The 19,351-nt window shown below is 40.2% G+C and overlaps 1 protein-coding gene across 1 annotated transcript in view; it reads right to left on the bottom strand.

Annotated features, from left to right (window-relative positions):
* mmp24 (matrix metallopeptidase 24) overlaps positions 1 to 19,351 on the bottom strand; it is an 80,530-nt gene that overhangs the window by 16,895 nt on the left and 44,284 nt on the right. The window contains exons 5-7 of the mRNA XM_084741730.1: positions 19,065 to 19,269; positions 7,796 to 7,957; positions 2,127 to 2,332 (exon numbers count right to left, since the gene is read on the bottom strand). Coding sequence (XP_084597856.1) covers positions 2,127 to 2,332; positions 7,796 to 7,957; positions 19,065 to 19,269 — 573 coding nt within the window. The remainder of the gene's footprint in view (positions 1 to 2,126; positions 2,333 to 7,795; positions 7,958 to 19,064; positions 19,270 to 19,351) is intronic.

Consider the following 19,351-nt stretch of genomic DNA (forward strand, 5'->3'; position numbering starts at 1 on the left):
AGTCTATAAAATATAAAAATCAATGTTGTTGCTCAAGTGTGTGATTCAGAACACTCCTGAAGACTGATGTTGGTTAATAAAAATGAACAAATTGAAAGTGGAAAATAATAATAATAAACAATATTTTTATGGCGTATTTTTTAAAGTGATGGACAAAAGTTAAAGAACCCCACTTCAGAGATCTTGAACTTAAAATGACCAAAGTCAGCAACAGACGTCATATTTTAAGTTTTTCTTTCTTCTCTATTTGTTGTCTGACTCATCGAGTTAGAAAGAAAAAGTATAACAGAAAAAGAGAATGAGTCAGACAGGTAGACAGGTAGGAAGACAGACGGATGAAGGGACAGACAGATAGACAGGCAGAGACGGAAATGAGGTATTTTGGCAGACAGACGGGAATCCATCAGAGAGGAGACAGACAGGTACTGACAGGTGCACAGATGGAGAAGAGACAGACACATCGACAGGCAGGAAGGCAGACAGACAGAGAGCGAGACGGGTCTGTGACCTTTTCTAACATTCAGTTTAAAGATCAGAGACATCAAAATGGATTTTTCTTCCTCTCCTGCTCTCTGTCTCACACACACACACACACACACACACACACACACACACATATAATATTCCAGACACAGTCGTCTCTCCTTTCTCTGTTTGACATTTTAACATTTTTGATCCAAAATGTGCATATTTAACTCGTGTAAACCTCCACTCTGCGTGTGTCTGTGTGTGTGTCTGCGTGTCTGTGTGTGTGTGTGTGTGTGTGTGTGTGTGTGTGTCTGCGTGTGTCTGTGTGTGTGTCTGCGTGTGTGTGACAGTAACATCAGATCTACACTCATCAGTTTCTCTCTCTACACTGAAACACACGCCCGGCTCTGATGATCAGAGGCCAGATCGGACCATATGCCACTGGGCCGATTCTTTCATCTGAAGAGCCTCGCGGTATGATGAGAGCGCACATTTTTAGCACGGCCGGCCCCGGTGGGAATCGAACCCGTACCGCTGCCAGCGTCGGAGCGATCGTTACCCTCTGAGCCGCAGAGCGACCATCCCTCCCCGACAGCCGCTGACGTGCTGCATCCTCCCCACTTAATGTTCAGTTAAGCTTCATCCAAACCCCCCAGTGACACAGAGTTTTATATATAGTAACTCTGAGCTGAGTGACTCAAACAGCCATTAATGACACACACAACAGCATCCTGTGTGTGTGTGTGTGTGTGTGTGTGTGTGTGTGTGTGTGTGTGTGTGTGTGCATGACGACATCCTGTTGTTACCTGTAACAGAATCATGCACCTTGGATTCTTTTGCACTGTAAGATTTATGAGAATGCATTTAAAGGGATAGTTCAGCCAAAAATGAAAATTCAGTTATTATCCACTCACCAGGAAAACAGCTTCACATAAACTCCCAAACAATGGAAGTGAATGGTGACCAGTTTTGTAAAAAAAAAAACAACAGAATTAAAACATGAAACACCTCCATACTGCTTGTCTGCTGGAATTCAAGTCTCCTAAAGCCCTGACATGCCAAGCTGACTTGAAAGACGTCATTTACACCATGTTTTTGAAATAAACTATTCATGTTTTCCTATAATTTGTATATTTGATCTGACATCTTGCAAAGATGTTTTACTGTATTGATAGTTTATCCAAAAAGCGAAGAGACGACCCAAAGTGAGCAAATGAGACGATGCATCAGGCACAACAACACTGTGTGACGCAGGACGTAAGTGATTACCTCCTGGTTAAAAACTAAGCTTTTAGGGAGTCCTGGTGATAAACGGCAACAAGGGTGTAGATGTCTGAAACTTGCACGCAATGCACCCTGGTACATGTAGACATTCTTGGTAAATATAGACTGCACAGAGGAATTTAATCCTTCAATTGGGTCCAAAACTAGGAGTTAAGTTTTCTTGGGTGTTCAAAATACAACTCATCAGCAAGAGCATAAATCCATAATGTAATTTACTGCAACAGGCACTACAAACCTAGACTGAAAAGATATTTTAATATTTTTCCAGCTGATAGATTTTTGCACCATACGATGGTTGAAGCAGCAAACATCAGCTCAGCCTCTACGTGTCTTTTTGTCTTTATTCATTGTGTCTTTGTTGCGTCTCTGCTCACCTTGAAGACGAACATCTCCCGCCTGAAGAAGGCCACGGTGTTGAAGTTGCCGTCACAGATGTTGGGTTTGCCGTTTCCAGGCAGCGCGGGCCGGTCGCCCGGCGGCCGCGCCGGACGGGGGTGCTTGCGTTCGGAGGTGGAGTGCGTCCGCCGGGACGGTAAGGTGGGTAACGGCCTGGTGGGTTCCAGCATGGCTGTGGGGATTCCTGGTGAAAAAACATCGATAACAACATGAATTCCTCCAGTGCATTTGCCCAAACACTGTCTGTGGGTTTAAGAGACAATAAAGTATTTTTTGGATCAGTGGAAGACAAAGATCCACAACAACTCGAGTCACTGAGTCATTGATTCGAGTTGTGTAAACAAGAGTTTATGTTTGATCCTCTGAGACAAAAAAAGATTGTTTTAGTGATTCATTCATGTTTCCCCGAGCAGAAAGCAGCTATTTTCTCATTTTAAAGGGGTAGTTGAGGTTTTTACAAGTCTGGCTCTATGAGGTACTCGTCCATACTGACGGAGGTCGACACGCCCCCAGTTTGGAGAAGCAGCAGGAGAACCGGTGCAGGAAGCGAATCAATGTCCTGGACAGGGTCAGCAGCGACATGTATTTTAGACACCTAAAAAAATCAATATCGGTTCAAGTGTCGGGTATATTTTAGGGCTGCGGAATTAATCAATATATTGTCAACATCAATATGGTCAAATCCAATATCTGCAATCATTTGATAAAGGGAAAAAAATGACAAAACATCATTATAATGACATGCTGTAGTCCAGCAGAGACGCTCTGACCTACAAATCTTGCTCCTCTAAAACTCCAACAAATGTCACACATCATGAATTTAATAGTTTCAACGCAGAAATGATCATTCCCACTGATTAACAATCATATTGGAATCAATGTCAAATGTCAAAATAATCACAATATGACTTTTTTTGTACCATATTGTGCAGCTATGTTATATTTATCTACCTCGCTGCCCAACAGGAACCATTATACCATTATATAAAACAAATATCGCTCCATCCAAGCCAACCAGACCTTTATACCTCACAAAACGCAGGAGTTAATGGTCTCCTCATATTCTGAACAAAATCAAGCAAAAAAGGTGAGTGTAGCGGACAGAGAGTTTGTGGCATCACACAAAAATGTTTCTGAAGACCCACGATGAAGGTCTCAGTGTGGCAGTGCCTGACTCAGCTAACTTCCACCTAATCCAGAAATAGCAACGCGTGGGTGGAGCTGAGGCGGCCAAACGAAGCGCCCAGCTAACAACTAGCCACCTGAGACAGCGTCCATGTGTCACTCAAAGTGGCCAAACCTCTAATTACGCGCAACTTTAAGCCTTTAAGGTGAGTTATATAAAGATGCAGCCCTGCACAGCTGGCATGAACGAGCAAATTATCTACAGAGACGTTTTCCCAGATTCTGCACCACGTGCCCCACCCCCACTCCAAGAACTCTGCCTCTGATTGGCTGTAGGCTGCTTGTTGCTTCTGTTGGTAATAGAGCCTAATATGCATGGAGATGAATAAAGGTGAAAGAAAATCAGTTGATCAGGCGATTTTCTATAAAATAATAGTTTATTTGAGGATATTCAGTCCATCATAGCACAAAAACAGTGCTGATGAAAATTATAAATGATTCTGATTGTATCAGACAACAGACGTGTCTCTATCTACTATATCGCTATTAATTCGTCTCTCTCAAGATTTCTGACCCATTAAAAGGAAGTTTTTCTTCACCACATTTACCCCGGTGCTTGTTCTTGGTGGGTTGCGTAGCGTAGCGTATGGTTGAGATCTGCTCTGTACAGGTGTGCCTTGAGATTTTGGCTTGCCCTTTTTGGTGTGTCTCACACACAAAAAGTCGGCAAAACACTTCTTTACAACGTTTAACACTTAAACGTGAACATAATAACTTTGTTTGTTATCTTAAGTGTCTCTCCTGTCCCAGAGAATTAAGAATGATAAAAAGAGTTTTGGCTGAACTTTAGTCCCAGCTGATTGATCCAATCTAACCCTTTAACCAAAAATTGAACAAATATTCAAACTAAAATCTGAGAGAGAATTACTTCCCAATATTTGCAACTTAATATTTCAAGAAAAACATTACATATACCCTCAAAAATGTTGCTACTTTTCAGGTTAAAGACGAACCACGTTTCACACACCGACAGTCTCACTCTGAACTTCACTGTGAGTGGTCGGTTGGTATTAGAGAGCCGGAGCAGCGAGGCGAACTGGATCAACTCTCAGCAGATACAATAACAGGCTCTGTTATCCACACTGAACACAAGTGCAGTGGAAAAATACTGTTGACCGCGCTGCTTTGCTTTGGCCGGCGTTTCCTTCCAACACTGACTCAAAATGTCACCCGTGTATCATGACCTTTAATGTTAAGATGGTGTTTTTGTTCTGAAGGAAGAAGATAAACCCTCCTGCTCCGAAGCTTAAAGGAAACCAGACCCACGATGTAACTGCAGAACAAAACCGCTCAGTGAACCGGAGCTGCAGATACTGTAGATTATCTGGGGATTTGTGAAATGAAATATTAAAATGAGGTTGAAATCACTGAAACACATTATTTGTGACCCCGCAGACATGTTTGAGTTTCTGTCTTCCTGCGTCTTTGTGTCTTTGCATCACAGATAAATAACTGTTACACTACGTTACAACAGAAGCTGTCATGATTATTTCAGCGGAGACGGAAAGCGTGTCAGGAAATGTGTCTGCTGCTGACAGGCGCTTCTTTGTTCACTTAAAGGGGAAAAAAAAGAAGAATTTACTGAAAAGTGGAGGCATCTTCTCTGAAATGGAACAAAGTGTCCCTGGTGTAAACACAAAAGAAAAGACACAAAGTCGAGTGTTTTGTTTTTTAAGTGTTTCTCTTTCCAGGCAAAGACGGATCAGCGCTGTTTACTGTTTACTGCTGTACGTTCATATATATTCACCGAGCATCTGGACAACTTCTTCTAACCTCAGCCAACGTTAATGATTAATATCCAAGGTGTGATTTATTTTTTTGCTTTCAGGTCTCAAGTGAAGTCAAATGTTTTTTCACTTCAGATTTTCATGAAATCAGACCCAGTTTTTGATGCTCAGCATCAGAGCTGCAAAGATTAATCACCAATCAATTAATCAGTTTGAGTCATATTTAAGGAAAACCCAAAATGTGAATATTTTCTGGTTTCTTTACTCATCTTTGACAGTAAACTGGATATTTCTGGGGTTGTGTGGACGTCGTCTGAGGCTTTGGGAAACACTGATTCACATTTTTTTCACCTTTTTCTGACATTTTAAAACATACAACTACTAATCGATTAATTGGAAAATAATCAGTAGTTGCAGTCCTAGTCAGTATTTAATCTCTTTATATCTGCATTCTCTAATTACTAGGAATAGCTTCTTTTATGTCCAATACTGCAACCTTAAATATCTGCAGATATGATACAAATATAAATCTGATACTGTCTTTTTCTCCTTCTTAAACAACTGAACTGTTAATAATATATTTGTATTGATGCACTTTGTTTAACCTGCTGTCTAATAAACATCACACTCAAAGTGTGAAATAAATATGAAAAAATATGCAGCCCACAACACGACTCTGTTATACAACACTGCTTCTGTCACTTCTTTTTATTTAAACTTTCACACACACACACACACACACACACACACACAAACACAAACACACACACACACACACACACACACACACACACACACACACACACTTTTAGCAGCATTTTTGATTTAAACATTCAGCAGGATATTTAAATAAACTGCACTCAGCCGTTGCTGTCTCTCTTTACATCATATTACTGAACGTTTAGTGAAGCGTTCACGTGACAGTTTAGTCTAATAGACGTCATCAGATTATAAGACACACCCTCGCTAACCTGCTCCATCTGCAGAGGACTTGTTTAGGTGAATATCAGAGTCCAGTCCGTCTGATCACTGATCTTTTCTAAATACTGGAGTTTTAGGGCTGATGCTAATACAGATATTAGAAAGTAAAAACTTCCCATATCAATGTATCAATGTTATTTGTACAGAATAAACACACCTCTTATAATGGAGGCAGGATGTTTTAAAGTTTAACAACAAACTTTATTGTCCACTGAAACACTGAACTTTTACCTGTATTTTTATTTATAATAAATAAAAAAAAAATTGGGCGGAGCAGGATGCAGTGACGGTGCTGCAGCAAAATAATGTTGAGGGGGAACTTGTTTTATTGGAACATTTGCAGATCAGCAGGCGAGTTCTGACATTAAAATGACTACATCACTGCAAAAGAAAGGCATGTTCTTTCCATTAGTTCGCTGATTTGCTGTTTTCGGCCCGTAAGTTGAGTGAAGTTCTTGTTTTCCAGGGACTTTGAAAACTTATAGATAGCGGACGCTGCAATGCCACTTGAAACAAGCATCAGACTGATACCTGCAGCGTGAGTCAGACCATCAGCGGTGTAACTGTGCTGATGAATCCATGGAGCTGTCTGTGGTGCTGAAGCAGCACACTGGTCTGTAACTGTGCCTTTTTTTCTCTCAGCCTCTTAGTTTCATTTTGATTTTAGAAGAATTGTTCATTTGTTGTTGGCCTCACTCCTGTTAAAAATGAACAAATGGCCTCCTGAGTGTTGCTGTTTGTGATTTGATCTGATTAATGTCAGCTTCACTGTTCGTTCTCCTACGGCTGTATTAGAGCTGGATTAATGGGACGGCTCAGCCCAAAGTCAAAAATACATATTCTACCTTTTACCTGTAGTGCTGTTTATCCATCTAAATGGATAAACAGTTTAGGTGTGAGTTGTGGAGACGTCTGTCTTCTCCCCAGTATAATGGGAATAAAAAACACTCAGCTTGTGATGCTCAAAGAAATGCCCAAAAAAATACATTTGAAAAACTCAACAGGTAACATTTCATAATAACCATCATTAATAAATGGTAAATTGATGATTAAACTTCAGTTAATAGTTATTTTACTGTTAACAAATATTCCAATGTTTATGCTTCAGTTGAAACTTTATCTGAGCATCAAAATAAAAGTTTGCAGACAGCAGATTCTCACTTCCAGCTCATCAAATACAGCAGCTCTGTTAATGGCGTCACACTTCAAACTACAGAGCTTCAGTTACCCTTCTAGAGTCAGTAATTCACGTGCAGAGCTCCATGGTTGAGTTAGCAATAATAATATGCAGCAACTGGGTGGACTTTCAAAATAAAGGCACAAAAAATAGGTATGTTTAGGAAAAGGCCATGGTTTGTATTAATGCAACACAACAAGGACTGAGCGGCTGGATGAATATATTGACTACAGACGACGGGCTGAATCCATCGCCGGTTAGCTTATTTTTGTCATTTTATTTTGCTAATCTACTACTCTGCAGAGAGACAGCAGCTGCTCTGAAACACGCTGTCATCCAGCGGCGCAGGACACACCCACTCAGCCAGACCACCAGTGTTACCATGTCTATTTTCAGAAATTATCCTGAGTCACTCAGGATAATCCAGACCTTGCTGGGACCAGTTTAATGTAGGAACTACTTTCTCTCTACCGAACTACACCTGCCAGCCGTATCGCTGCACAGACGGCAGCGTGCATCGACTCCCGGACTGTGGAAAAGATCATCTGCAGGATAAATACACAAACTGACGACTCACCGTAGATTTTCTGAATGCCCTGCAGGTCGTCCAGAGGCAGTTTGAAGTTGTGTGTGTCCATGTACTGATAGAAAGGAGCCATGATGGCGCTGGGATCGTTGGAGTGCTCCAAACCCAACGCGTGACCCAACTCGTGGACCGCCACCAGGAACAAGTCATTACCTGGAGACAGAGAGGAAAACAAAACATGAGAAACACGAGTCAGAGAGGAGACTCAGACTCAGCTGAATGAAAATGTGGAGGTTTGAAGAGAAGAAATGAACCAAAACAAAGAGAAAAAGAGAGAAAAGAGAGAAACATCACTTTCAACATCAGTGATGGTCTTTAAAAAGCTTTATAAAAGATTATTTCACAGCAGAAATCAGGCGATAAAACAGAAAACAAGAAACACTTTGTGCCGCTGACAGGCCTTTCCGCTCGTTTTTTTTTGTTCAGTTTACCAAAAAACCCTGAACGTCTCCCTCCGGTGTGGAACGGAACAAAGCCTCCCCAGTGTGAACACAACGGAAGAGACCAAAGACGCAGCATCAAACACGGAGGAGAAGTGAGCCGCAGTCGGCCTGTGATGCCGCCGACTCATCAGCAGCGTAATGTGACTCTCACTTCAAAAGGAGAATTTGTGGTAAATGGAGGCGACTGTCAGCTTGTGAATCTGAAGCTCCCAATTTTTTTTTTTTTTTTTAAAGTCCAGCATGAGCCAGTTCTTCAAACGCTGCTGCTTTGATGGGGATTACGGCGGCGAACGGCGAACAGTTCAGAGCCACATCAAGTGAAATTCATGACTTCACACTCACACAAAATGAGATTTCACATTTATAATCTGTGAATGTATAAATAATGTGCTGCGACTGGAGGAGGTTAAAAAATCTGCCCGAGAACACGCAGATGTGTTGAATTTGGAATCTGAAGCCACTCTGCAATGTTTGAATGTTTCCATGGTAACACATGCAGGGGTGTGCATACGACTGATATGACACCTGTCATGAACATGAAGCAGTCTTTATGAATGTTTATGGCTGTCAATAAATCTGCCCTACAAAAGAAAAAGACTAACTAGTAACTAGTAACTTCTTTTTTTGTGACATTAACAACATCCTTTGTTATGAAGGTAAATATGTTTTCTCACATCTGTTTTATTTTGGAGAAAATAGGGAGTTGAAATTACAGTAACTGCAAAAAGCTGCAGAGAAACCAAACCACTGTAACTTCACTTACTGTATTCTAACATGTAAAAGAAGATGCATTAAAATTCAGTGTCATATTTTATTGAAAAAGGTTTTATGATATTTAATATTTTTTTCTGTTGCAGCATACTATCTTTTATATCTAAAATTCCACTTTTATTTTATAAGAATATAAATAGTAGTTTCAAATGCTCAGAAACCACTGAAATAATTTGATTTTAAAAGTTACTTAGACGTCACAAGCGCATTATAATATAACAATAAATGTTGTAAATAAATAATGCTAATAACAGTAAAAGGTGTCATTTCATTTGACATCATTATCAGAGGATTTGATCATATTTGTCATCATTCTGCTTTTTAAAGCTAAAGTGATCACATCAATTGGAAGTTTCTGCCTTTTGTTTTGGTATGACCCAATATTTTTTGGTTCGCTCTGCAAAGGCAAAACACAGGAACTTCCAAATAAGGTCAAAGGTCAAATCAGAGGTCAGGATTAATAAGTAGAAACAATAACCTGATATGAAACAGCACTTCTGCTGCTCTTACAGCCACTTGTTCTTGCCTGAGCGGAGTCATCTTCATTTTGTGCGAAAAGCAAAAGCAAGCAAAGACTCTGACTTATTTTATTTACTTAAAATGCAAAGTATTGAGTTCGAGAGCAATTTATTGTCAAAGTAACTCAATTAAAATTACATCCAACATCTAAGCACTTTTCAAGCCTTGAAAATACAACATCAAAATTCAAGTGTTTTCAAGGATTTTAGCACCCATAAGAACCCTGCATATAAAATATAATTTTTAACATGCACATATCATCATATGATCATCATATAAAGGCTTTAAACGGCCTCGTACCGCAGTACATTAAAGACATGCTAATTACATACAAACCAGCAAGAACTCTCAGGTCTACAGACAGCGTTTTTTTTTTTAACCATTCCTCGTACAAATACCACAGCAGGGCAGGCGGCCTTTAGTTTCTAAACCCCAAGGAGATGGAACACGTCCCTCGGGACCGAAGCGAGGCTCCGACACCGAACACTCTTGGTTAAAAACCTCACTTTTCCAAAAAGCCTATGGCTAAGTTCCTCGTGTGTGTGTGTGTTGTATATCTTTACTGTGTGCATGCGTATATCTTTGACATGTGTGCGTGTATTTTGCATATTCTTTGTACTGTCTTTTGTGTAACTACACACTTTTTGATGTGCATATTTATCTTGTATTTGTTTTGATCGTTATGTGTATTGTTGCTGAATGTAAAGCACATTGTGTGATGCACATACTGAACATAATCATCCACTCCATGTGTGTATAGTCATAATATTTATTCCTTTGCAACATTTGTACACAATTTACTTGAGTTGCACGTGTTTTAATTTATGTTTATTTATGTTTGTATTTTACAGTTCTTTACCTTTAATTGAGGATTTGAATCATTTCTTAAAGGGATGATTTTTGCAGCTATAAAAACACCTCTTCTTCTTCTCTTGTTGCTGCTACTTCTGCTCCTATTACAACTAATCACAACAATAGCCATAAAGAGAGTAGCTGGCTGTGTTTTCCCGGACGTCGTGTATTCCTGTGGGGTCTGTTGTAACTCGGCTCTCTGTCGTAATCTTAAGAGCCGAGATTCTGAGCTGCTGTCAGACGCTTAATGACTTCTTACGGTCTGAACGCAGAGCTCAAATTAATACATTTCATCAGCTCTGTAATTGGTTTGACTCTGTTTGAACCTAATTACAGAAACATAATTATCTTTTTTTTCTTCTTCTTTACGCAGGCAGGTCTGTTTGAAGATTTCAGCCTCGGTGGCCGGCAGGTGACTTACTGTACGGTCAGAGAGAAAGAGCAGAGCAGAAGTTAATTCTCCTCTTCTGTTTCTCTTTGTAAAGCAAACACATGAGCAGTCCTTTCTTTTTCTCTGTTTTCCTCTTTTATTCTTTCTTTCTAATCAGTAGAAATAAGCTGTTTAAGTTCCTCATTGCCTGCAGTAATCAAAAGTTTGCATTTAATAAAACCTTTACACGTTTACTTTCTAGTTTATTCTCTTACAATGGATTGATGCTGCTGTCAAAGCGACATTTCTGTAGATAAAGGAAAAAAATAAGCAGTCATCCTCCATGATTTCAGGCTGAATTGATGATTGTGAGGAACTCGCGGGTGCAAACAGGGTAATTCTTCAAAAGCCCTCTCTTCACTTCACAAGAGTTTTCCTGAAAGTGAAGTGCGGCGGTTTGCAGAAGCAGCTTAGTGTCCCAGGATTTTTTTAGAGGCTTTTTCATCCTGCGAGGAGTAAAATTCTGGGGAGAGACAGTGAACTCTAACAAGATTTTGGCAGAAAGAGGTAAATTCAGAAGTATTATATAGAATATATCCAAGGAGTTGGTATTTTCTCTTGATAGAAACAACAGTCTGCAGTATTCAGTGACGGAGGTTTTACAGCCGAATCTAAACAGTTTGCTGACACTTCTGTAGTTCTTTAATCCAAGCTGGAAATATTAGAGAAGTTCAGAATTTCAGAAGTACAAGTCAGAATTACAGCTATGTTTTTTTTAAGATTCGGGGCCCAGTTGCATTAAGTTTCAAACTTAAGTTTGTCCTTTGAACCAGGGTTTTTTTCAGAAGCCGACCCTACCTCACAATATTTATTAGTTATTAACAATAAGTGGGGATGGAACTGATAAATAAAGGACTCGAACAAAGGAAATAAAGGTTAGCAGGACAGTATCTCTCCATATTTTTAAGAGGAAAGTAAAGACTGATCTTTTCAGTCTGGCTTTTAGTTGTTAATTTAGAATAATGTTATAAACTTGGTCTTTTAAGGTTCAATCATTGTTTTTCAGATTTTCAGATTTTTCCGTGTTCCTTTTTCTTAATTCTTTTGACTTTCATTTTATCGTTGTATTGTTGTAATTACATTCCTTTTTTTTTATTTGTATTTTTCTTATTCTTTGCTTGTTTTTATTTGTTTCCTGTCTGTTTTAATTTTGCTATGTGAAGCACTTTAGGTTGAATGTGTGTACGAAGGCTGCTGTATAAATAAAGCTGAGTGGAGTTAAGAGGTTCATTGCATAAAACCTTGTACGTTCTCTCCTTGCCTCAGTGTTTTGACAGCAGTACTGTCATAATACAGCACTCGTGCACCTCAGTTACCATGGTTACATGTCACTCACATCATTCTTTAATGTTAACAGGCAGCATTATTGTCAATAAATCAAATCAGCTTAAGTGTACGTTATATTTAGAATATTTTTTCAACCCTTTACCTCACTGTCAGACAGAGTTTTTCAACGGGAAACCACCGTTATAAAGGACAGTTTTCACCTTCTACAAACAAACCAAACTCCATAAGCAAAATCAGTCCTTTTACCTCGCAGGACACAAGAGGTGTCGATCTGCAGCTGCATCGATCTGTTGGTTTGTTTGTGTTACTGAGTGACTTCAGCATTTTAAAAGGACAGCTTGGATTCACCAAAGTCACAAAATAACACAAACTAGCTAACAGATGGAGGCAGCGGTAGACCTGCAGTGTTCTGTGAGGAAAAATGACTGATTTCATCTACGGAGTTTGGTTGATTTGGTGAGAGCAGTATTTGACTTGTATACAATCAGAAAAGGTGCACAGCTCCTGTGTTCTGTGAGGTAAAATGACTGGTTTTATTAAAGCAGTGTGGTTGCTTTGCAGAGTGATATCTGGCTTATGTAACGGCGGTTTCCCATCGGAAAAGTCTGTCTGACAGCGAGGTAGAGTGGTGAAAATATTCTAAATATAGTGTCCACTTTAACTGATATTGATTTTTTTTTAAGGTCTCTAAAATGCATTTTGCTGCTGACCCCGTCCACAGCAGGACAGTGCTCAGCTTGCTGACATCTGATGAGGCTGAATGTTGAAGTTTGCACCTTTTTTAAAATAAGTATTTCCTTAAAACAATCAACACTGACTCTTGGTCTCAGATGGGAGTTGAACCCTGGACTGTGTTTGATCCACTCATCCCTCTGCTGACTTTCACTCTTTACACTAAATTTCTCCTCAGCACTTTAGAAATTGCGCCAACTGCCACAAAAAAATGGAAAATTCATGCCAGTGTACATAAATCTGTTGATTAAATTTTGTGACAAATTCACATGTTGACTGTGAGACTCAGCTGATGGGTACTAGCATCTGAAAACCGATTGGTTTAATATTCATATGTATCTATAGACACCTTACTTCAATAGATTTTTGAGTTTTGATGTTGATGAAAAATTGTTAATGAGTAAACTCATCAACATTAAAGAAAACGTTAAAGTGAAATAATGAAAAATAAGATTCACAGCTCACAGTGAACAACTTTTGAAATACAACTTTTGGGTGTTTCTAAGACTCAAAGATTCAAGTTTATCAAAAGAAGAAAAATAAATTATCTCAACAAAAGATTTTTGAGTTTTGAGCCCAGCTCAAACTCAAAGTTTTACCAAATAATACTGTTTTGTGGGGATAATTTAATCTTTGAGTTTTAGAACCCCCCCAAAAATCATTACAGTGAAAGTGAATAATGGTCAATAATTTAATATTTTCAAAAGCAACCCTTTAATTTTCAAGCTCTCAAAGATTCAAGTTTCTCAAAAGAAGAAAAATTTATTATCTCACAAAAAGATTAGAAATTGGCAAAACTTTGTTTGGTTTATTTCAAACTTAGTTTAAGTTTGAATTAAAGACTCAAAAATCTAGTGAAGGCAGCTGCTGTTAACTTTTCTCAACTTTTTTTTTTTTACGGTGTATAATCATCCTCGTGTCTTTCTTGGCTTTTCTTTCTCCAGTTTACCTCTTCTATCTCTTTCTCACACACATACAAACACACACACTCTGCTGCAGTTCCTTTCATCCGTCTCCTCTGACTTCTTTTAAGCTCTCCTTCTCTCAGCACAGCCCTCCTCCTCCTCCTCCTCCTCCTCCTCCTCCTCCTCCTCCTCCTCCTCCTCCTCCTCCTCCTCCTCCTCCTGCCTTTATCTCTCCGCTCCCTGTGCCTCTCTTTCTTCCATGTCGCAGGAAAGATAAAGATGATTTTACAGCACAAGACGTACACTTCATGTACGACGGCTGGAGGGAATTCCCAGTGGGCTCTTCTCTGTGCGCCTGCCTCTCCCCTCGTGGTCGGTCTTGTAGTCTGCCTCGACGCCCCGCGGTGACGATAACGGCTTCCTCTATCATGTTTGCCCCCGCAGTCGTCTGCTCGCCTGCGATAAAGATGATGTTTGATATTGCCGTGATGAAACCTGTCTCTCAAGTAATCCCAGTTTGACGCGTCCACAGAGTCCGCTTTGTTCGACTCGAGCGCTTCTTCTGCTGAAACGTTCGTTTTTTTTGGCAGAGATGAGTTTGCATGCCAGGATCATTTTGTACAAGCGGTGTCTGAAATTAACTTTTTGGCTCACCTGCCAAGTGCTGTTTAAGTACAGAAAAACACCTGCCAAGACTGTTTTATTCTCTCCGGCCAAAATCATTAATATGTGGCACTTTTTTCACAGAAATACATCAAGAAACACGTCCTGTGTGATATATTCTTTCAATTAGCAAACAAGAGCAGATTTATTGAGCACTTGCTCCATCATTTATGCAACAGATGATGTTAAAAACAAAAAAAAGAAGGTAACTTTCCCTCCAGAGAACCAGACTGAAGAGTCTGCATGAGTTAAAGCATGCACAGTGGCAAAAAAAGAGAGGAACTGACAGGCTGTCGTGGTGATTTAGCCCCCGAGTTCAAGCTCTCATTGTCAGTTTCAGAGGGATAATATTTAATTCTCGACACTCTGTGTGTGTCTGTCTCTGCCCTTCAGGAGGATTATGGTCTTTTCTCCTGTTAGTTTTTGCAACTTTGGACTTCCTAGAAGGCGGGATCAGAGAGCAAACTGAGTCAAGTCATCTACGTAAATATGACAAAGCAGAAACAAAACATCCTGGTAACAGCGTCTGCTGCTGCGCTCTGCTTAAAGCGGAAACGTTGTGACCTGGATTAAGATGGTATTCATCCCAAAAATGCACATTTTTCCTCCGGACTGCAGTGCTGTTTATCTGTATATGTTGTTTTGGTGTGAGCTGCAGGGTTTTGGAGATATCGCCCATGGAGACGTCTGCCTTCTCTCCAGTATAATCGAGCTGGATGACACTCAAAAAAACACATTTGACCTTGAACACAGACCTTGTTGTGAGCAGTTTCATGTAGGAACTATTTTCTTCCTGCAGTCGAATCTACCAGAGCTACTTTCGTTCTGCAACAAAGAAAAATGCTCCTGCACGAAAACAGCTCACAACAAGGTTTGTGGTCAAGGTCAAATGTCCTCTTTTGGGGCTTTGAGCATGTAGACTTTGGTGTCAGGTCAAAGGTCAAAATGACCACTAGTAGTTACAGAATTCTGGCACTTCTGGTGTTAATTTCAGAGAGAGAAGAATGAAATGAAATTAAAATCATGGCGTGATGTAAACACCAGTCATTAAAGTCGGATGCACTACTCACCCATCCACCATCTGGACCTCCTTACTATATAACTAACATACGTCTTCCTGCATTATCAGTGAACATCAGTGAAGGACATAAACCTGAGCTGCAGATTCGTGAATGCATCTCCTGAGGACGCTGAGCCTGAAAGCAGCATTGAAAACCTGACAGAACAGGAGACAAATCGTTTGCATTTTCAGCCGTTTCAGCAGCTCATGTCTTCGATGTGTTTCAGTTCTCTCCTGCAGGTGTTCACAGGTTAATCACAGACACCGTCCCTCAGAGACGACGGGGGGGGAAGAAAAAAAGACAGGTTTTAAGCCGAGGTGAAAATGAAGTCTGTTTGTCCTCGCGACGTCCTTCTGAAGCTGATACCGTGAATTAGTTTTCGTGGCGTCTGAGAACTTTGCCGTCTCACTATCTACTCTATAATCTTTCAATTACTCTGCGTGTGTGTCTGTGTGTGTGCAGGGATTGTAGAGATAAAGAGACGCTGGTGAGGGTGTGACGAGAGCACCTGGGTGACCGCACGCGCGCGCACGCACACACACACACACACACACACACACACACACACACACACACACACACACACACTGATAAATGCTTTATCAGTCAATACTTTTATGACTGATGTAGGTTTATATTGACAAATTTAAGGTTTAACAAGGTCAAAGAATGCACGTAAATGTGAGTCAAGGCTGAACAATTTTGAAAAAATATTTACTTGAGATTATTTTGACTGATACTGCAACTGCAATATGATTTCTGATTTTAGAGGTAATGATAATTTTTACACGATTATTCTTATTTTGGTTGAAACGCATGTAAAAATGACTCTGGTTGATTTTTTTTTTTTTTAAGTCTGCAGAATCTGATGTGCAGGACAGAACGTCTCTGCCTCATGCTTCATTCATTTAAACTTTTATAGACAAACATTTTGCCTTTAACACATATTGCACCTCCTGCGATTTGGAAATTTCAGAAAGTCATATTGTGATTTCTACAAAATTGTGATTAATTGTTCAGCTCTAATGTGAGTCTGCACAAAACTCTACTCTCTGGGACTGAACACCACCTCCGAGACCGACAGAGGTTTGACAACAGCAAGGATGTCTTGCCATGTTCAGCTCTTAACACATCAGGACTGAGTCAGCTAACTTAGCTGCACAGAGCCAGTGGCGGTTGGCAATTAGCTACTTTAGCAACAAGTAAAGCTATCTTTCCACCAGGAAACTTGATTCTCTGTTCAGTCCCTCCAGAAAGCTGCGATCAGTCGCAATAGTTCACACAAATTCAACCAATCCCTGCGAAATCTGTGCGCAACTTTTCAGCAAATTTGACAAATCCAGCAATCACAGCAGCGCCCCCACACACACGTCGTACACGTACGTCTCAGTGAACCAGCTTCAGAACAAGGTTGGAGTTGGCGAACATCTTCAAAGACACGCTGACGTACCGTAATCTTACCGAATCTTAGCTCTTGGTTGAAATTGGTTGGTTCTAGCTTCCGTAAGCACGCATCATATTTTGTTTTACAGAAGAAACAAGTAACGGATTTTCCATGATATGGATATAAAAATACAATGAAATGGATTTTTCTTGTTTGGCATATATTGTACCTATAAATAGGAGCACAATCTGACTGTGGATATGACCTGAAAGGGTTAAGAAGGCATTTTTCATTTCATCAGGACTTCAAAATAAAGCTGCCTTAATGAATGAATGCTGAGGAATTCTAAATATTTCCTGGGTCAGTTCATCCTGGAATGAGACTCACACACTCGCTGTAATGTGGTATGGCAAATTTAGAGCTTCTCTGTCAAAGCTAATTCTCTTTTCTGCTAATCTCTCAAACCAGATCCCTCTCCCCCTCTATCACTCCCCCCTCCCCGCGTCTCCCTCTCCCTCTATCAACACGTTAGTTATTCAAGCAGAGGGAATCTGGCATAAGTCATTTGTCAAACCAAGATAGAAGACGGGGAAAAAAACTACAAAGTGAAGTGTTTTTTTCCCTCCATTTTTCATCCAATGACTAAACAGTGTGGTGCTCAAAGATAGTGGAGTGACGACTGAGGACATCTTCACATGAGAAGCATTTCATTTCCAATGACAAATATTAATAACTGGAAAAAATTAATTATTTAATCAACTGGTATTTCATAACTGTCTTGAATCATTTACACTGTCTGCAATATTTCAACATTAGCTTGATTCAGGCAGTACATGGAAAAAGAAATTTCCATGCAAATAAGAATTCGGGTTACCAAGGTCAGTCAAGTTGCAATAAAAAATGCCTTTTTAGCCCTCTAAGATCAGTCATATTGTGCACATATTTATCAATATATGCCAAAAAATCTTATTTACATTGTCAATATTCTGTAAATATTCTCTTCTAACAAAATATGCTAATAAGCTAAAACCAGCCAATTTCAACTGATAATATCATGACATCCAACTGTCAATCAATCTTGAGCTTTGACCGATGCAGAGCTAAATTTCACTAGCTAGCTAGCTAACGCACAGTATGGTACAATGGTGTGTCTGGATCATAGTTTTAATGAAAATGTTGTCTGATTTTCCCTCTGATGTCGTCCGGCTGCCCAGCTTCAACTCTCAGTGATTTAATTACATAATTCTGAATGTAATGCTAACTGTAACTGTTAGCCGCTGTTAGCAGGCAACAGAACCGTGCTCAGCAGCCTCCCAGTGAACCACCTGGATCTGCAAAAAGCTGAACCTGAATCAGAAGAAAATCACTGCGGCACCAGCGCACGGATACATCTCATTAGGACTCGCATATGTTTCATTTTTGGCATCAATGAAGTGCTGCTGTAACTTTCCTCTGTTTTCTCTCTCCCCCTGCCTCTGCCTGCACCGCTCTCACTGGACGCCCGCTGCCTCGCTCTCTCAAAACAAGCGCTCCCCCTCCCTCTCCTGCCTCTCCTCTTCCCCTCAAACAGTGAGAGTGAAAATAACAGATTGAACTTTCATGCATTTTTTTTTTTTAGGAAAGATGAGAAACGCAGCTGCAAATCATTTATGCAAAACGTGTCTGACAGCAGAGTACAGAGACACGAGTCTCCCGACCCACAGAGACGTCATGTCACTGTGAGAACAGCTAACATGAAGCATCACTGCTCCTCCACACCCCACTTCCTCTACACGGTCAAATTCAATCCAAACCACAGCACTAAAACTATCAGGATGTCTTTTTGCAAGTAATAGTACCCTACACATACAGCATTTACAGAATCAAAATATTAAGATTCACACATTGCATCTTATTGTATTGTATCATGAGAGGGCTGAATCGTACCGTACCGTATCATTAGCTATTAAGGAACTTGAACATATCGTGACATATATCAGTATTGAGATATGAAATGACCCATATCGTGACAGATATTCATCATGCACAGCCAGACTGGATTTAAATTACAGGCAGTTAAAAACTGTGCAGGTGATTATTGGTTATCAGTTGAAAAATAAACTCTCCAGACTTAATTGAGATCAGTGACCAACCAGAAATAAATTCAGTTCAAATGGACAGAAACTTCTTTGACTGATCGACCCAAGTTCAGCACAAATAAATCAACGTCTCACCGTCGTGGTTGGCGTTTCCGAGCGTCCAGGGCTCGTCAGAGTCAAAGTGTGTGTCTCCTCCGATGCCGGCGCCGGGGAAGTAGGCGTGAGCCAGGAAACCCCCCTCTCCGTCGAACGGGGAGCTGTCACCATGGAAACCAGAAGCGAAGAAGATCATGATGTCAGCCTCCTTCCCCTCGTTTTTGATTTCTGAGTACGGCACCTCCTGAACGGGAGACGAGAGGAGGGGAGTGGAGTAAAGAAACTGAGAAACAACACGAGGAAACACTGAGCTGCCAGTGCAGAGT

This window comes from Lutjanus erythropterus, chromosome 2 (assembly GCF_056507025.1).
Source record: "Lutjanus erythropterus isolate fLutEry1 chromosome 2, fLutEry1.hap2, whole genome shotgun sequence".
NCBI classification, from domain to species: domain Eukaryota; kingdom Metazoa; phylum Chordata; class Actinopteri; order Lutjaniformes; family Lutjanidae; genus Lutjanus; species Lutjanus erythropterus.